The sequence below is a fragment of the Humulus lupulus genome, chromosome 9, assembly GCF_963169125.1.
Source record: "Humulus lupulus chromosome 9, drHumLupu1.1, whole genome shotgun sequence".
In the NCBI taxonomy this organism is placed as follows: Eukaryota; Viridiplantae; Streptophyta; class Magnoliopsida; order Rosales; family Cannabaceae; genus Humulus; species Humulus lupulus.
Window position 1 is genome coordinate 78,417,649 of NC_084801.1, and position 19,705 is coordinate 78,437,353.

General features: G+C 37.0%; 1 protein-coding gene and 1 pseudogene across 1 annotated transcript; both read right to left on the reverse strand.

Annotated features, from left to right (window-relative positions):
- Nucleotides 1-10,613: 10,613 nt before the first annotated feature.
- Nucleotides 10,614-11,438, reverse strand: LOC133799823 (exosome complex component RRP45B-like; annotated as a pseudogene).
- A 2,626-nt stretch (nt 11,439-14,064) lies between these two features.
- Nucleotides 14,065-14,856, reverse strand: LOC133799824 (uncharacterized). The gene is made up of 2 exons (XM_062237813.1): nt 14,438-14,856; nt 14,065-14,257 (listed from the first exon to the last, which is right to left on the reverse strand). The coding sequence occupies exons 1-2, from the start codon at nt 14,854-14,856 to the stop codon at nt 14,065-14,067; spliced, it is 612 nt and encodes a 203-aa protein (XP_062093797.1).
- Nucleotides 14,857-19,705: the final 4,849 nt, after the last annotated feature.

Consider the following 19,705-nt stretch of genomic DNA (forward strand, 5'->3'; position numbering starts at 1 on the left):
GGTCACAGTGGATTATAGTTGTAATTATATGTTCAAAAGAACAAGTCCTAGATTAGATCAGTGCATTGGATTTTCACTGATTAGGAAATCTACGATATGATCTACTTACACATTAGGAGTGTGATGTCTTGTCCAAGGCATTGACCAAGTAGATATGATCGGATGTATTTGGTTACATCGGACTAGGACCGATATTGATTATTGATTGATAAATAAGTATCGTTGTTATCGAATCTAATCAATATCACAACGTTGACCATAGGTTAAGTCGATCTTAATTCTGAGTGATAATATTCTGCTAATTATATTATTTAAATCTTTTGACTTGTTCGTTACCAGCTTACCCTACGATCTAGCCCATACTTACATCTTGGAGATTTAGTAATGAAATTGAGTGGGAGTATTATTCATAGATATGAAATCTATAACTTCTGTATGAGAAGTGAAAAGATGATTTCCTTAATTGCTTTGTTCAAAAGGTTAAATGATTGAGATCTCATTTCTGTGATTAAGTTCACGGAAATATCATTTATAAGGAACTTAGTGGGAGTTAAGGATAAAATACTGATGAGGGGTAAAACGGTAATTTTCACCCAGCTTGTTAGTAAGTCATTGATAGAGGATTGACTAACTGTAATGGTTATAACAATGGATAACGTATTTATGCTTTGGAAAATACGTTCTATGAATTCAAGAGTTCAATTCCAAGTCTATAGTGGAGTCACAAGGAATTAATAAGGTAGTGAAATTATTCGTAAATAAATTCACGATAACTTATTGGAGCTTGATTTCATGGATCCATGGTCCCCGCATCACCTTTGAGTAAATCATCTAGAATGTCTCAATTAATTGATTTAATTATCAATTAGGATTTTTTTAAAGTTGACTAGGTCAATTTTGGAAAATTTATAGAGATATGAGATTTAGAGAATAAAAGAGAATCTTTGGGTAAATTTATTAATATTGATAAATTGGTGTCAATATAAATAAATAAAAATTAAATCAAGTTTCAAATTATAATTAGTTAATTTGAATAAGGATTTAGTTAATTAATTAAAATAAATAAATAAATAAAAGGTTTTGAATTTAGGCCCAATTGGGATTTAAATTCAAAATAAAAGTATTGGGCCCAAGTCCATTTGTGGGAGCCCAAGGCTTTTATCTTTTTGTTTATTAGTTTAATTAATTTAAAATTTAAATTTAAATTTAAATTTAAATAAAGCCCATTAAGTTGTCTATGTAAGGAATATGATATCTAGGGTTTTCATAGGTCAGTATCAGTTAATTCATTGGTAAGTGAAAACCTAGACACTCTAATCCTTTTTTAGCCACTTTCTCTTCTTCTTTTCTAGATCTCTTTCTCATGTGTTCAGAACCAGCCCACACTAGTTCTAGATTGATCAAAGGCTTGGTGAGGAAGACTGTGTTGCTGATCTAGTTCAATCTCTTGATAATACTCTGCTACAGAAAGGAATCAAGAGTTAGAGAGATTGAAGGAAGGAGTTGTTCCAGTTCCGCTGCGTATTCGTAAGTTTCTACATCATTGTATTTATGTTAATTTACGAATCTAATGTTCATATGTATGTCGTGTTATTCTATGTTTCTATTATGTGTTTGGAAAAATAATAGGAAGCATGCATCTAGATTTAAATTTTAAGATCCTACACATATCACATATATGCCAAATGTGCCCGAAATGGCCAGAATATGAAAATCACCCAATTACTCAGAAATGGGTTCACATGCATATTTAATACACCTAAACATGCATATTATCATTTAATAACACAATATAACAATTATGGCCCTCTCGGCCTCCTAATCAAGGTCCAAAACCTTATTAGGAAATTTGGGGCATTACACCCAGCCTCTTCGCACACATGGGTCGTAGCACCTGAAGAACAAGGTCACGGCTCAAGCCCAAAAACCCAGAAAACCTGCATATTTTCACTATGTTTTTCCTCAGCCTAATCCACCAAAATCAAACATAATGTGCACCAAATCCATAATTAAGCCTCTACACATCAATAGTATACTTAGAGCCACACCTTCACCTAGAAATCTAACCAAAATCCTCCTAGGAACTAAGAATTAAGCCAAAACCTTTGAAACTTAAAGAACTTAAGAAGACCTATACTAACAACAAAATTCCACACTGAAATCAAATCTTAGACCTTAACTTGATGTTGACTCTGACCTTGATTCACACCTCAACCAATCCTAGCTTCAATTCCCAGCTTAATCCACAACTTCCAGCCCCTATTCTAAGCTTTCTCTTCAAACACCTAAGCCTTAGAGAGAGAGAGAGAGAGAGAGAGAATGTGAGAGTGATGGAAAGAGAGACTGTCCTGGTGGTTCTTGCTATTTCAAAGAGTTTCCTAAGTATAACCCTTTGTACAAAGACCAAAATACCCCTAATATTACTTCAGCCCTTTATTTCCCTTAAGGGCAAAACGATCATTAGCCCTTATTACTGCTAATTCCTTGAGTCGTCCTAAAAATTCCCAATTAGTCCCGACATACCCAACTAATCACCAAATAATTACCTCTTACTCAATATGTTTACCGAGTTTTTCGGAAACGAACACAAACAGAATAATAAAAAGATAAGAACTGTAGAAGTGCTGAAATGTAACTAAACAAACAGTGTTTTTACGTGGTTCAGGCGTTAACAAGCCCTAGTCCACGAGTCGATGTTATTATACTTGGAAAGAATTACAGTAAGATGGCTGGTGTACAAGAACTTCACACACTCACAGTGTTTCTCTCTGGTTCTCTTGAAGAAGATGAAGTTAGAGAGATTTTTGTAGAGTTTTTGCTATGCGATCTGTTGGCTGTCCCTCTTCTTGTAAAATGAAGGGGTCTTTATAGCTAGGGTTTTGGATTAGGGTTTTTCTCTACGTACATGAGTCTTAATTACACCAGCCATAAATAGGGGATACAATTACTGTAGTAGCATGGCTACAAGACTCTATGTGGGTATATTTACGTGAAAGTATGGGGAACACACAAAGTCAGCTGTCTTTTCCAAGTTGTCAGCGGAACAGTAGGCGAAAAGGTACCCTTAGGCGTGCTGGGATGTGTGCGGCTTTGACCTGTCGGGCGTGTCAGGCGGGATCCTGTGTCAGGTGGATATCATTCCAAATATGCCTCCTCCATGACTCGACCGCTTGGTTTTGTTCCGTGCGAGGCACGGAACTGTTTCCGCGAAGACCACTTGAAGAGCTCCTCCTGCAAGGAGCTTCCCTGAAGGATACCCCTTCGGGAGTCCGAGAGGGTCGACGAGCCTCCGTGTCGTGTTAGCTTGAAAGAGTAATCCGGACACTAAACGGGAGAGGCGAAGCCTTTCTGTCCACCTGCGAGCTCTGGTCACCTACCGCGAAAGACATTGGTAATTCTGCTTCCCCGAGGACATCAATCTAAACGCTATCCGGAAATCTGGATAACACAATATATCCCAAATCTATGTTAAATTTTCCAAAATACCTCTAGGCTCATCCCGAGCTGGGTAATAGACCCCCTTGTGACTATTCCGTTAATCCGCTCACTTAGAGTGCCTCAAGCCGAATACTACAAATATATCCACATAATAATGTGGTCTCAATAATTTACAGACATATAATCACATTTACGCCCCAACGGGCCAAAATGACAAATATGCTATCTTTAATAAGAACGGACCCACATGCATATATATCAATATTATCATGTAAATTATTTATGCTACATAGTCACACATTTAATCAATTAATTTTACACATATATCCAATTATGCCCTCCTTGGATGATAATCAGGGCACTAAACCCTATTAGTATTTTTGGGACATTATAGCTCCATACGAGATATTGTATGTAAGGAAGTGTAGATCGCCCATTCATTAGGATGAGATGGGGGGAAGGATGAATTTGGGACCGGAGATGGTTCAGAAGACTAATGAAGTGTTTGAGAAGATCTGAGCTCGAATGCTTGCTTCGTAGAGCAGATAGAAAAGCTACGCTGACCCTAAGTGAAGGGATGTGGATTTCCAGGTAGGGGACCATGTATTTTTGCATGTTTCGCCATTGCGAGGAGTAACGAGATTTGGGAAGAAGGGCAAGTTGAACCCTAGATTCGTATGAGCTTTCGAGGTCCTGAAGAGGATCGGTCAGGTACCCTACAGATTGGCTCTGCTCCCGTCATTATCAGGAGTTCATGATGTGTTTCACATCTCAATTCTTCGGAATTATGTGTCAGATATGACCCATGTATTGGGATATGAGAATCTGGAGCTACAGACACACTTATCTTATGAGGAGCGACCACTTCAGATCCTAGAAAGAAATTACAAGGTTCTAAGAAATAAGACGATTCTTCTATAAAATTATTATGGATGAATAGCAAGGTCGGGGAAGCAACCTAGGAGCAAGATTCGGTTATGCTTGATTAGCATCTGGAGTTATTCATGTAAATTTCGAGGACAAAATTTTTAGTAGGGGGGATAGTTATAACATACCAAAAATGCTAATAAGGCTTAGCGCCTTGATTAGTCTGCTGGGATGGCATAATAGGATATATATATATATATGTGTGTGGAATTTATTGATTAAATGTGTGACTACATAGCATACATCATTGATATGGCAATATGAATAGATATGCATGTTTATGTGTATTAAGTATGCATGTGGGCCCGTTCTTGTCAATAAGGGAATATTTGTAATTTTGACCAGTTGAGGGTATAAATTTGAACATATGTGTGTTAAATGATTGAGAACACATTATTATGTGGATATATTGACACTATTCGACTAGAGGAGATCCTAGTGAGCGGTTAGCAAAATTGTCACAACGGGGTCCAATACTTGGCTCGAGGCAAGCCTAGGGGTATTTCGAAGACTTAGTGCATATTTGGGATTTATTGGTTAATGGGAAATTATTTAGTGATTAATTGGGCACGTCCGGATTAATTGGGGATTGGTAGGACCACTTGAGGATTAGTGGGAATTGCGATAAATGATGGGTTTGTCCTTAAAGGCAATAAAGGGTTGAGATAACACTAGGGGTATTTTGGTCTTTGTGTTAAGGGATATACTTAGGAAAGCCTTAGGAAATAACTAGATACATCTCTCAGCTCTCCCTCTCCCACGTTTTCCCTCTCTTGGTGATAGTTTGGAAGATTGAAAGGAAAAGGCACCAATTCTTTGAAGTTTGGGGCTAAGAATCAAGATATCAAGATAGGAGTAATATTAGAGTTAGCTCAGGGGTTGAAAGCCTTGCTCAAGGTTACTGTTAAGGCTTGGGATTGAGGATCGTGCTCGGGAAAGCTCTACACCTTTAGCTCGAGACTCGAGTTAAGAAAACTACACCTGAGTTGTGAATGTGAGTTAGACCCCTGTTAAAGAATATGTCATGATTGTGAATATATCTCTATCTGAGAATATTTGGATAGGCATTCTTGTATAGGTTACCTCTAATTGCTTGAGGTGCAATTTATATTGGTGATTATATCTATTTTGAAGGTCGGCTTAAGGGTGCTGGGGGTCGATTGGAAGTGTGCAGAACGCAGCCCGGCCTAAGCTTGGCGAGGTCAGCTATTAGACCAGTAGACACGGCCTAAGGGTGCCAGGCCTGAATATTTTACAACAAACAGAAGTGTTGTTTGCATTTAACTGATTGAATAGATTGAGAAGATTGATTTATGTGTTTATTTGAGTTGAATATTGAGTAAATCATCTAGAATGTCTCAATTAATTGATTTAATTATCAATTAGTATTTTTAAAGTTGACTAGGTCAATTTTGGAAAATTTACAAAGATATGAGATTTAGAAAATAAAAGAGAATCTTTGCGTAAATTTATTAATATTGATAAATTACTATCAATATAAGTAAATAATATTAAATCATGTTTCAAACTATATTTAGTTAATTTGAATAAGGATTTAATTAATTAATTAAAAAAATAAATAAAAGGTTTTGAATTTAGGCCCAATTGGGATTTAAATTCAAACAAAGAGATTGGACCCAAGTCTATTTGTGGGAGCCCAAGGATTTTATTATTTTAATTAATTTAAAGGTAAATTTAAATAAAGCCCATTAGGTTGCCCATATAAAGAGTACGATATCTACGGTTTTCATAAGTTAGTCTTAGTTGATTCATTGGGTAACAGAAAACCTAAACAGTCTAATCCTTTCTTGGCAACTCATTCTCTTCTTCTACTTGATCTCTATCTCATATCTTGAGAACCAACCCACACTAGTTCTTTGTTGATCAAAGGCTTGGTGAGGAAGCAAATTAAGTAACAATCATATGTTAACATAACAGATCTGACCATAACACCTAAGATAAAACAATATTAGATCTGAATGAACTTTTACATAATCTAGAACTCAAAAAGCATTCCAATTGAGAAATCGAGCTAATGTATAACGCAATATAAAGAAAGGAATCGAATCTGATTGTAGATAATCGGTAAATTTAGATTAATATATCTCAGTTAATACGACTGTAATTCCAAATTGAGCTAAAGCTAATCGAACCAAACAAAAAGAGAATAATAATGATAAATAAAAAAAGGTGATAAATAAGCTAAGAGTGAAAGAACTGACCGTAAGGGCCTCCCTCATGGCGATCGGAGCGTTAGCCGCTGTCATGGTTACTCAGATTGTACGAGTCTAACAATTTTTTCCTTGGAAACACAATCGATGATGGAAGGTGATAGAAAATTGTTTAGAGGTTTGGAAATAAAAAAGTAGAGGCAAATAAAAAAGTAAAAAGTAGAAGATAACTTTACTAATACGCGGGCTCCAAAATTTTTGTACCGCCAATTTTGTTTCCCACCTATTATTTTATTATTGGATGTATCATAATATTTTTTTCAATACTATTATATTCATATGTTATGGAAAGGGGTATTTGGTGTATTTATCGAAATGGGTATTTATGCTTATTTCAGATTTCCATAAATAACACCCCTTAAAAAATAAAATTAAATTAAAATTAAAAAACATCAAAATACACTCAATATAGGATTCTAAAGCATGGGAACACCTCAAAGCTCCGTGAACTACAACATTTAGAAGCAAATCATGCATCTTTCAAATGTAAAAGCCATAAAACACTTAAATATGAAACAAATAACAAACAATAACTTGCAACACTTGAGCAAGTTAAAATCCCTAATAGCCTAGATTTAAAATTGTCATAATATAGTATACACTTAGAGGTTATTGTTGTCAATGTAATAGAAGTTGTAATAATAGAAAAACAACAAACAATACAGCTCAGCACCAATTGCTGCTGGACAAGCCTAATAGATGATGTGTATGTTAAAAACAGAAATTAAAATCACAGTATATGACATATGATGCATTTTTTGGCTTCCTGATTCAAGAGAAAGCTTATATTGACGCAATAATTGAGGCAACCAAATACTTTGACTTGGCCAAATCATGTAACAAAGGAACCTTATCAATTTATTTCAAAATGATTTTAAGGAGAATGTGACAACAACCTCATAGTAAAACTTCAAATCCTGAGAGATTAATATATGTTCTCAAAGAAAATATTTAAAATTTAAAAAGCATTAACATAGACCAAGTAGTAGAAAATTATTGTATTTAAAACCACATAAACAAAGGCCAGTAAGAACAATGACGGAATACTTACCTCCATCACTATTTGTCTGGTCATTAATTAACTTCAGGAGATATGGCAACAAGTTAGGCCAATCCTCTGGCCAATCTTGAAGTGCAATCGTTGCAATAACCATGCTAATTGCAGTGAACATTTTTCTATAAGAGTCATCCAATGACAGCAATAGAAGTCTGCGTATCCTTTCCTGAGTGTGTAAACATGGCGTAATTAGCCTTGGAACTCTTAAGATATAATATACAGAAATTATGACCTGATTTTTTTTTATGAATTACAAACTCTCTCACAACTAAAATTATTGCTCTGAAATATTTTGAATCTTTTTTTTTTCTTTTTTCAACAGAGGGGCTAAGTAATAATATTTTGGGAACATGTTTGAGTTGGGATGGAACCCTTCACAGCTGAATTGCCTCTGATAAATCCACACGATTTATCAATTATTCAATCAACTGTCGAAATCCATCAAACCCATTTCATAATTTTCCCAAAAACCATCATCCAAATTGAATAAAAACCCAATTTTTTTTTTCTAAACAATTACACATTTATCTCTAGAGCACTTCTCCACATGAGAGCTTTTTGCAAATAATTTTTTATTACCTGTTTAAAGCTTTTCTCAAAAAATGAAGGCTATAATATTTTAACATCCAAGGAAAGTTTGGATGCCCTGAACTTCACTCTATTACGAAGCTTGAGATTTTCAAACTGGAATCTCTGGACTAACGTGAGATTTTGGAGTGAGTTCTTGTATTGTTTAGATAAGGGGCCTGAATTAGGAAACCAAAGCAAATAGAAATTCAATTTAATATGTTACTTAAGTGAAAAATGAAATAGCATCAAGAAGTTGACAATATTACGTTAAAGAAGAAAAATACCACTTAGAATATTAGTGCATAATCTCACAATGATAGCGACATAGGTAAAATGAGCATGCATTTAAACATCATTTTTAACAAAACAAGTGTCATATATGTCACAATTCAGGGCCAAATTAAGAAGCATACATAGCTAAGTTAAGAAAGGATTTAGGCCAAAATCATTTTCTCATTTATAAGCAATTACACATATATCTCTAGAAATTTATAAAATAAATACTAAAAAACAGAGGACAAAACAATAAGGCTATTTAGGATTTTTACCCCCCGAACTATTACCACTACTGTATCGTGCCCCCTAATTTTTTCAGGTTGTTAAAAATTCCCCCCGAAATATTCACAGTAATGTAAAGAAGGACTTCCGTTAACTTTCAAAACGTGTGGCTAACAGAAGGCTGACATGGCTCTTTATATGCTGATGTGTCTTGGCTATGTCAGTGCCATGTGTGTAATTTTAAAATTAAAAAATCTATAATCATATTAAAAATTAATAAATTAAACACTAAAAAATAGAATTAATAAATTAAACCATTTTTTATACATTAAAAAAAATAAAAACCATATTTAAAAACAATAAAATTACACACATGGTGCTGACATGGCCAAGACACATCAGCATGTAAAGAGTCATGTCAACATTCTGTGTTGAAAGTTAACGGAAGTCCTTCTTTACATTACTGTGAATATTTCGGGGGGAATTTTTAACGGCCTGAAAAAATTAGGGGGCACGATACGGTAGTGGTAATAGTTCGGGGGGTAAAAATCCTAAATAGCCAAACAATACTGAACACACCCATTCAAGTAAAAGAGTAATGGTCAAAAAGAAAGAATTATTTAATAAAGAAATGCTCCAATTAAAAAACAGAAACTAACTAATTAATCAAAGATATATAATTATTTTTTCCTTTCTAATATCAAATATATATGTAATGTTGATCTTAGTACCATGTGTATGAGCTCCAAAAAACAAATGATCAGAGCTTATTCACTTCAATTGCTCTCAGGTGGAACACAGATACCCTTCAATTGCTTATCCACTTAATCATTCCAGTCAAGCATATCATTTATAGTCTTTTGCCTCTAAAAATAGAAGGATTGAATATAAAAGGCAAAATAGAATGACCTAGTAAAATCATAAGAAACATTATATTACAAATGATTAAATCAATCTGTATTTAATTATTAACTGCAACTTAATACTAATCATGTTACTCACATTAGTAAAAGATTACGTCTTGAATCAGTAATATTACTATACATCAACATGAAATACTAAGAAAAGAATACACAATCTAGAGATAAAAAGAATTATTTACTTATAAAAACTATCTATATAACTCTTAAATGAAATTTTATCTTTTTATGGTTTTTACGTTTTGGGAAGCTCATGAAATCATTTTCTTGATTGCATACTAAAAAAAAGGAGAAATACTACTCTCTCATGAAATAAATTAAAAATCATAACTGAGAAAAAGATAGATTCATTTACCTTTGAAAAGAAACTCTAAAATATTAATACAGAAATAATATCCTGAAACAAAAAAGAGGGTTTGAGAAATATATGGAAGGAGAGATTGTTAGTCATTGTTGGGTTTTCAGCGAAATAGAGGACGAGACTGAGAGAGGGGTGGTGTTGGAGAAATGGACGGCCAATGAACAGATCATTGAAGAGATGAACAGTAAAAGTGTAGAGGGAGGGATTGATGGGTGGCTGTTGTTGGGTTCTTAATGCCTGGACAAACTAAGGAAAACAGTGTAATAAGCAATGACATGTACCAAAACTAGCTTCTAAAAGATGTCTAACTGTAATTTTACTAATAACGAGCATGTACATTCTCTACCCATTAAACGGGTAACTTTTCTCATAACCCATACATTCTTAATCCTATACATTCTCTACCTAAAGAGACCAAAAAATAAAAAAATAAAAGTGGTGAACATTGATTAGGATAATGGAAAGGAAACATAGTAAATTTCAACTTAGGGTTAAGATGATAATTAGAAAATTTTTTGGTCACAAAAAACCAAGTATTAATGATACAATAAGAAATATTATTGACTATCCCTATTGAAAATAGAACATAGAAATTTTAAGGTAAACCCAAATCAATTAACAGAAAAACCCACATACAAATATCCAAATGAGCATTTAGGCCTCCGAAACGTCATGAGAGCAGCCAAAGCAGCAATATTTGTAGTATCCACAAGGTTTCTATTAACAAATTGTTCAAAATGAAAACTAAATATACACACTCAAATCAAATGAATAACAGAAAAGGAAAAAAAGAATTGGTGCTAGAGGGGACAAAATTTACAGCTTACCCTCCATTATCTAGAATATGGAGGTCAATATAGATGGCCCAAACTGATTTCCCTGGAAGACACAAAGCAATTCAGTGTCAACAGCCCTGTTTTCTCTACACATAAATTTCAAAATTCCAGTTTTTCAAACTACTAAGTACACAGTTAATTTTTTCTTTCATTTTACTAATGGCAACGACTATCAAATCTTAGGCCACGGTCTATAACGCGGCCAAGCTCAACAACAGCCTCGCTGGGTAGGCCAGGCTCAAAGGAAGGGTCAGCCATGGGGGAGAACTCGGTGAAGATGGAAAGCGAGCCCTCGTTGGAGCGGTCACGGTAGGGCTGAATCAGCTGGCCCGTGACAAATCCCATGACATGGGTTTGGCCCAACTGCACCTCCGCCGAGCCATCCTCCTTGTCGAAGGTGATGATGAGATTGCGGTAGTCGAATGGACGGCGACCGTCCAATCGGAGGTCGGAGAGAAGCCTCGTATAGCCCCTCGCCGTCGTAGTTGAAGCCCCCACAGCTGTTGGTGTTTCGAGTAGGAGAGAGAGAGAGAGAAGGAGAGGGATCGGGGAAGAGAGATAGGGGAGAGCGGCTTGGAAAAGAAAGAGATAGGTTTTCATTTAAGATATTTTGTTTTGGGAAACAATAATTCAGCCCCTTATTTTTTCCTATTTTCAACTATTTTATAGTATGACAACTTTATGTTTATTTATTATAATACTTTTGCAATATTGTTATACTAATGTGTTGCAAAATGGGATTTTTTGTGTAGTTTTTAAGATATATTTACAACTCAAAAGTCTTTACATAGTCGTCCTAGGTGACAAAATCGTTCATTTATACATTGTTCCTCAAAACTAACCCAGCCGTGGAGGCCAGGTAGGAAAAACATGTACGCACTGCTTCATGCCCACCAACTCATGCTTGGTCGGCCTTACTGTAGACTCCCAAATTTGCTAATAAGGCTTGGGGCCTTGATTAGCGTGCCTTGAGGGCAATAATTGTTTTATTTTATTAATATGTGAATTTGATGAGTATGTGATTAGAAATGCATGTTTAGGTGAATTAAATATGCATGTGGGCCCCATTTGGTTGTTAGGGGTATGTTTGTAATTTGAGCCCGCTGAGGGCCAAATATGCAATATTTGTGTATATTGTGATTAACACCACGTGTGAGTGGTGATATATTTGTGATACACGATCCGAGATAGTCCTAGGGAGCGGTTTAGCTAGAAAGTCAGAACGGGGTCAAATACCCGGCTCGGGAAGAGCCTAGGGTTATTTTGGGTATATAATATGTGTTTGGAATTTATTGAGTAACGGGTAGTAGTTTGGTAGTTATTGGACATATCGGGATTAAACAGGGATTTATAGGAATATTCGGGGACTTAACGGGATTTGGAAAATGACTGAAATGCCTTTGGTGGCACTAAAGGGGTAGGGTTAGGCTTAGGGGAAATTTAGTCTTTTTGTCAGAAGGATATACACTTAGAGGCTTGAGGAAAGCACTAGAACTCAGAAGAAGGACAAGTTAAAACTCTCAAGTCTCTCTCCCATTTGGCTTACAATTTACTCTGTGGCGCTTGAGAATTTTGAAGGAATTTGGGTGCCTTAATTTGAAGAATTGAGGGACTTTCCTTGCTGTGTTTTAGGGAATCTGTTCAGGGAGGAGATACAACAAAGGTAAGGGTTAATCTAACTTATTTTACTGGTTTGGCTGTCGAATTCTTCTTGAAATATAATCTTTCATGAGGATGGGTTTTGGAGATTGATCATGGTTGTTTTCTGGTGTATGGGGTTGTTTATGGGCCTGTTGTGTTGGATAGGGTATGTGTATAAGGAATTCAGGTCAATTATGAGCTTAAAAGATGTTTGAATTGTGAAAGTTGAGGTTTGAACTAGAGGAAAATGCAAGAAAAATGGAGGTTTTCTGGGTTTGGGGATGCGAGTCGCGGCCCAAGGCTGGGCATGTCGCAGCCCGTGTTTGCCTGGAAGCCTAGGGAGGCCTCTGTTCTTGAGGCACATCGTGGCCCTAGGACGGGCATGCCACAACCTGTGTCTCCCAGCAGGGAGGCATTGTGCCTTTGTTTTGGGGTGTGCCACGACCCTTCAGGGGCAGGGATGCAGCCCTAATTTAATGTTTTGGCATTTTGTTGGTTCTAGGTTTCGGAACCGAAAAGTTAGGTGTGTATCCTAATTTGAGCACGAGTATTTTACTCAGATCGTGTAAAGCTGGAAGGTAACTGCAGGGAAGGAATATCCTATAAGTCCAGGTATCCTCCACGTTGACAGCACAGTTCTCATGACAATTGCACTAGCTGGGGATGCATAAATTGAAAAGCAGGAGCTAGTAATATATATATATATATAAGGCACAACTTCCATGATACGAGCTCGACTATGTATTCAGCTCGTGGTAACATGGAGATATGGCGTGTCCACAAATTCGTGTAGACTCAGATCCTTTATACGATCATTTATGGCCAGCCTGTTCTGAAACAAAACCAAACCTACAGCAAACTCAAAAACAGAGCCTAAAAACAAGTTAGCTCATAAACTCCTAACCAACTTAACAATTGCTCTATTCTTATCCAAACACTTTTGACTCAAACAGCTAAAAAACCTAGCTTTCAAACTCAATCTCATCATATTAACTAAATAAAGAGGAGTGCTGGAACAATGAGAAAAATAGCAAGAATTTATGTTACACTAGATTCCATAGACCGCAGTAGCCAAGGAAGCAACAACAATGTGATGCACAAGATTTTTGGGCTTCCCTTCTAACCATAACTTCCATTGAACAAATGTCTTGGGCCAAATAGTAGAGCCTAACCAACCTTTAGTCAGCTCCCAAACCTGATGTGAAAAGCTACAGTAAAAAAACAAGTGTTGATGAGTCTCCTCAGCGCTCTCACAAACCGGACAAAGGCAAGAATTCACTGAAATCTGGCACTAGATCAGATTATCTTTAGTGAGTAAGTGGCCAAGAACTGACTGCCAAAGAATGAAATGATGCTTCGGCACTATGAATCTACTCCAAACTGCCTTAGCAAACACCACTGGAGCTCTTTGAAGACAGTTTAGATAAATAGACTTCAAATTCAATTTACCATGCACTACCGAGTTCAAAACCTTAGCTTCAAAATAATCCTCTCTAAAATAGCAAAGCTTGCGCTAGTACCAACTCACATCAGGTTTCAACTGATAAGACCAAAAGGATTGACCTCTAAGATAAATAGGATCAATTCACTTCTCCCATAAAACATCCTGCTTCGAAGACACAGCCCAAATGAACTTGGCCAGTAAAACTTTGTTCCAATTACAGCCCTCTTTAAAACCCAAACCACCTAATGATTTAGGGAGACATACTTGAGACCAAGAGGAGCAGTGAAACTTACTGCAATGGCCATTGGCACCCCATAGAAAATTACAACAAATCCTATCAATTTCATGAATAACACTAATAGGAAGCATAAAAATTTGCATCCAATAGTTACGAATACCCAGTAATACCGAGAAAATCAGCTGAGTTATCCCTGCAAAAGATAAGTGTCTACTCACCCAAACATGGAGTCTAGCTTGCAGCTTCTTGATAATCTCACTACAATCAGCAACTTACCATCTAGTGGGTTTTAGCTTAACTCCCAGATAATTCAAGGGAAAATGCCCTTCTTCTATCACTATTGAACTCAGAATGTTATTCTTAACATCAGCCCCCACACCCCCAAAGTAAATGTGAGATTTGGTCAGGTTAGCAGACTGCCTTGAACTCTGACTAAATTTCAAAAAACCCTCCATTAGAAGATTAACTGATCTGAAGGTTCCCTTACAGAATAAGATCAAATCATCTGCAAAGCAGAGATTAACAAGCTGCAGATTCTTACACATAGGATGAAACTGAAACTCTCTATGTTGAGCAACTTGGTTAAGGAGCCTAGTAAGATATTCCATTACCAACACAAAGAGCAAAGGAGAAATAGGATCCCCTTGCCTTAAGCCTTTCCTCGCTGCAAAGCTACCTTGTAATCTCCCATTCATCATTAGAGAATAAGAAGTTTCAATCAAGCAAATCATAATCCACTAAATAAACTTACTAGGAAAACAGAAAGCAGCTAATATATCCTCCAAAAAAACCCAATCGATTTTAATCAAACACCTTGGAGTAATATTCTTCCTAGTATAGCCATGCAGTAAGTCTTGTAGAATTAATATATTATGAGCTAGCTGTCTATTCTTGATAAAGGCTCCTTTATTTTGATGTATTAGCATAGGAAGCACTTTAGCCAACTTGAAACAAAGTATCTTTGATATGAATTTATAAAGCGTATTGCAGCAAGCTATAGGTCTATAATTAATAGCTGAAACATGAGAATCAACCTTAGTGATTAAGGACAAAATGGTGCTATTCAACTCTGCCGGAATCTCTCCATGTTCAAAGAATTGCAATATCGCCTCAGAGATATCATGCCCTAAATCTTTCCAAAGACCTTTATAAAAACCAGAACCAAAACCATCTGGACCCGGGCTCTTGATATAAGAAATGCTAAATAACGCCCTCTTAACATCCTTCTTAGAAAAAGGATGGATCAGATTCAGTTGCTACTCTAAGTTTAGAATTATCTGCCCGACTAGTTGCTGAGCTTCCCTTGCCGAGCAAACCTTTGAAATGATTAAAGAAATGAGCAACCACTTCTTTATTATTATCAATCATCTGACCCTCTTCATTCAAAAAATATGTAATGCGGTTCCTAATCTTCCTTTTCTTAAGACTAGCATGAAAATAAGTAGTGTTTTCATCTCCAAAACGGAGCCAATTATTTTTGCTCTTTTGACGAAGAAAACTCTCATACATTTTAGACTTACTAACAAAATCATCATGAGACTCTTGCTGTTCCTGCTGCAGAACTTTCGACTCAGGAGTTTGCTGTAATAACAGTTGGGCCTTCTCATAATTCACCTTGGCAACTGCATACAACTGAACAACATCACCAATTTGCTTCTGATTAAACTTACATAACATAGGTTTAAGCCTCCTCAACTTCCGAGTAATCCGAAATAAACCAGCACCACCAGTCTGTTTAGCCCAAATACTAAGAACTTCACTCCAAAAATCCTTATGCTTAGTCCACATATTAAAAAACCTGAAGGGTCTGACCCCTGAAACCTAAAAATGTACAGTTTTGATAATGCAAAAACAGTGATCAGAAATAGTGTCCCAATTAATTCAAACTTTAGTATCGGGAAGGGCATCTATCCACTTTTCATTGATAAAACATCTGTCCAATATAGAGAAAATTCTAGATCCCTCCTTTTGCTTGTTAGACCAGGTGAAATGAGAGCCATTCGAAAGAATCTCAGACAACATAGCATTAGCCCTCAAAAGACTACTATCCTCCACTTCCAATTCAGTAACCGGTCTACCCCTTATGCGGTCATCAAAATCAAACACTGCATTAAAGTCCCCAACCACCAACCAAGGCAGATCAACCTGCTGAGAAACAGCTAAAAGAGCCTAAAGGCCTTTCCTCTCCTCCATCATGTTCCTACAATAAACAAACGACAAGCAAATTTTTATAAAGATTCCTTTGATCTTCACCTCACATTTTATAAGTTGGTCTTGAGACTGAGTTACTGTAACTGAAACCATATCCTCTTTCCAAACTAACATTATTCTTCCCTCCACTGCCATATTACTATACCAATTCCAACCCAAAAATACATTGCTCATCATCTCCTCTATCTTATTCCTTCTCAGCTTAGTCTCAAGAAATGCCCCCAGACCTATTTTATTAACATTACAAAACTCCAACAAGGACCTTTGCTTATTCCTATTATTCAAGCCTCTTATATTCCAACACAGAATATTACACCCTTCAATTAGTTTCCAAATTCTCTGTGTAACACCTCTGCAACTTCTCTGCCTGTTTCTCCTGTAAGATACTATATTTGTTTGCTTTCAATGTCATGGTTGTTGGAAGAATTTTCTTTGACCCTCCCACTATTTTAGGGGTAGACGAATGCATCTCTTGACCTGTTATGGAAGAGCTCGACTCCTCATCTGTAGTATCCTTATGTGATAGTTCATGTCCTAGATATTAGGAGATTATTTATTTGATGATTAGATCATATCCTGGTATAAATTGGAATATTTCATAATAAATGTAATATATACGCAAATCCTTGATTGACTCACGCGGTTACCCAAACCTGTCCAATGATTTTCTCTATAAATTTTGAGAATATTGGACAGGAAAAGGGAGGATTATTCTGAAATACTGAAACTCTGTCAAAATAAAGAGAGAAACAATAATAAAACAGACTCGTGGACTAGGTGGATTTTAACCACTGAACCACGTAAAAAGACCAGTGTCCTTGAGAGTAATTTTCTTTCTTCGATTTACTATCAAGCACTAATTCAACCTTGTTATTTTCTTGATTAACTATTGGCGAAAAACCGCATCGACATTAGGGCTCGAGATGCATTTTATCACCCCGATTAATGGAATCCAAGGTCCCAGAGAATAGAATTACATTCCAAAGTTATTTAATGGATTAGAGCTTGATGTATAGCTTTTGTCAATGTGTTGTGACTAGGTTTCCAGCGAGGCTCGGACTAGGTAAGGATTGCAGTGCTCAGGAAGCTTGGGACACAGGTAAGAAAACTGTTGTACCCGTAGAGCAAGGCGTAGCCCTATTGTCTATGTTTGTATTTATTTAAGTATTTGTTGATTATATGCTCTATATTGCATATCTATGAATGAACAGAAAAGGCCGGGAATGGCGTAGGCCTGGAACGGTGTAGGCTGGGAACGACGTAGGCCTGGAATGATAGGAAGCCGAGTATGGCAAGGAGCCGAGAATGGCGTAGGCTAGGAACGGCGTAGGCTGGGAACGGCAGGACGCCAGGTATGGCAAGGGGCCAGGAACGGCGTTAAGCACGTGGAGTGCAAGGCCAAGTACGAGAAGGGGCCGAAAGCAGCGTTGATGACGCAGAGTTGCAAGCCGCTAGGGTAAGACCCTTCGCGGATGCATGAGTGATCCTCACGTTGTAGACCGCAAATCCAAGGCCTAGGAAAGCACCCAGGACGGCATGGCCGCTATATGTTAAGCCTGTTGTCTTCTTTGTTATGTGTTGATTAATAGATATTCATATGTTAGTTGTTTGTTTTGAGTTTTCTTGCTGGGCTTCAGCTCACAAGTGCTCTATGGTGCAGGTAAGGGCAAGGGAAAGGTCGACCAACCATAAGTACGGAGAGCGTGAAGCATCGTGTACATGTTCGGCCTGCCTGCCTGCCATGACCAAGGGTATTTTTTGGAAATGTGATGTATTAATCTGAATTTTGTCACCTAGTCGACCTTAGTTATATTTTGATTTGTAAATATTTTCTAAACACTGTTTTGGGATCCCAACTGTAAAGCTTTCTGACATTTCAATGAATATCCAAATATTTTGTATTTAATGATTGGAAATGGGTTTTGTCTCAATTTAGCAACACTTTTAACCAAAACCTTGATTAGCGAGTGAATAGCACACTTTAAACTCACTTAGTAACGACTCTAAGGAAGTAGGGTGTTACAACTTGGTATCAGAGCGAGTTAAGGTTTATGGTTCCTAGAGATTGATCGAACATGTACGCTCGCTGCCGGTAAGCTCGACTCTGGGTTGGTTTGTAATGATTGAGTTATATGCTTGATTACATGTTTAAGTGCCATTTTTGCCTAATTATTATATACAGAGCATGCTGAATGTGTTATCATATGCATGATGTTAGGGCATGGCCCCTAGATTGTTGTGTGCTATCTATATTTTATGGACTGATGTTTATGGTTGGTTATTATGTAATGGAAGGTGGTTTTGGATGTTGTTATCATGCCTGATGAGCGGTGTCGTTGATTGCAGGCATAGTGTTGAGATGCCTCGATGATCAATCAGACTCCGCCTCAATATGGATAAGGATGACAACCATGGTCAGGACCCTCCACCTGCCCCATAGAATTGGCAACAGTTGTTTGCCGAAATGGAAGCTAGACTTCACCGAACCGAAGAAGAGATTTGACCATTGAGGCGACAGGCCCCTCCTCAGGGAATTGGGTTGGAAGTTCAACGGGTTGTAGCGCCAAAACAAGTTCAGCCAGTAATGGGAAATAGGTGGTGTAGCGTCCCAAATTTTCTAATATGGCTTAGGGCCTTGATTAGCGTGTTGGGAGAGCAATAATAGATTTAATTACTCTAATATGCGAATTTAATGATAATGTGATTAGAAATGCATGTTTAGGTGGATTAAACATGCATGTGGGCCCCATTTGGCTATCAGGGGCATCTTTGTAATTTTTGCCCGTTGAGGGCATAAATGCTATATTTGTGTACATTGTGATTGATACCATGTGTGAGTGGTGATATATTTGTGATGCACGATCTGAGACATTCCCAGGGAGCAGTTTAGCTAGAAAGTCACAACGGGGTCAAGTGCCCGGTTCGGGAGTAGCCTGGGCGTATTTTTGGGATATAATATGTGCTCGGGAATTATTGAGTAATGGGTAGTAGTTTGGAAATCATTTGGATTCTTTTGAATTAAATGGGGATTTATAGGAATATTCAGGGACTTAACAAGATTTGGCAATTGACTAAATTTCCCTTAGGTTACTTACGGGTTGAGGATAAGCTTATGGGGCAGATTTGTCTTTTTGGCAACTGGCTATACACCTAGGCTATAGAAAACACTTGAAAAAAAGAAAAGAAAGGAAGAAATAGAAGGTTAATATTCAGTTTTCTTTGGATTCTCCCTCTCTCCACCGATATTCTTTCTACCTCGGGGTGTTGAAGCTTTGGAGGGAACCTTGAAGAATTGGAGGATTGGAAAGCTTAAAGCTCAGGGAATCAGTTCAG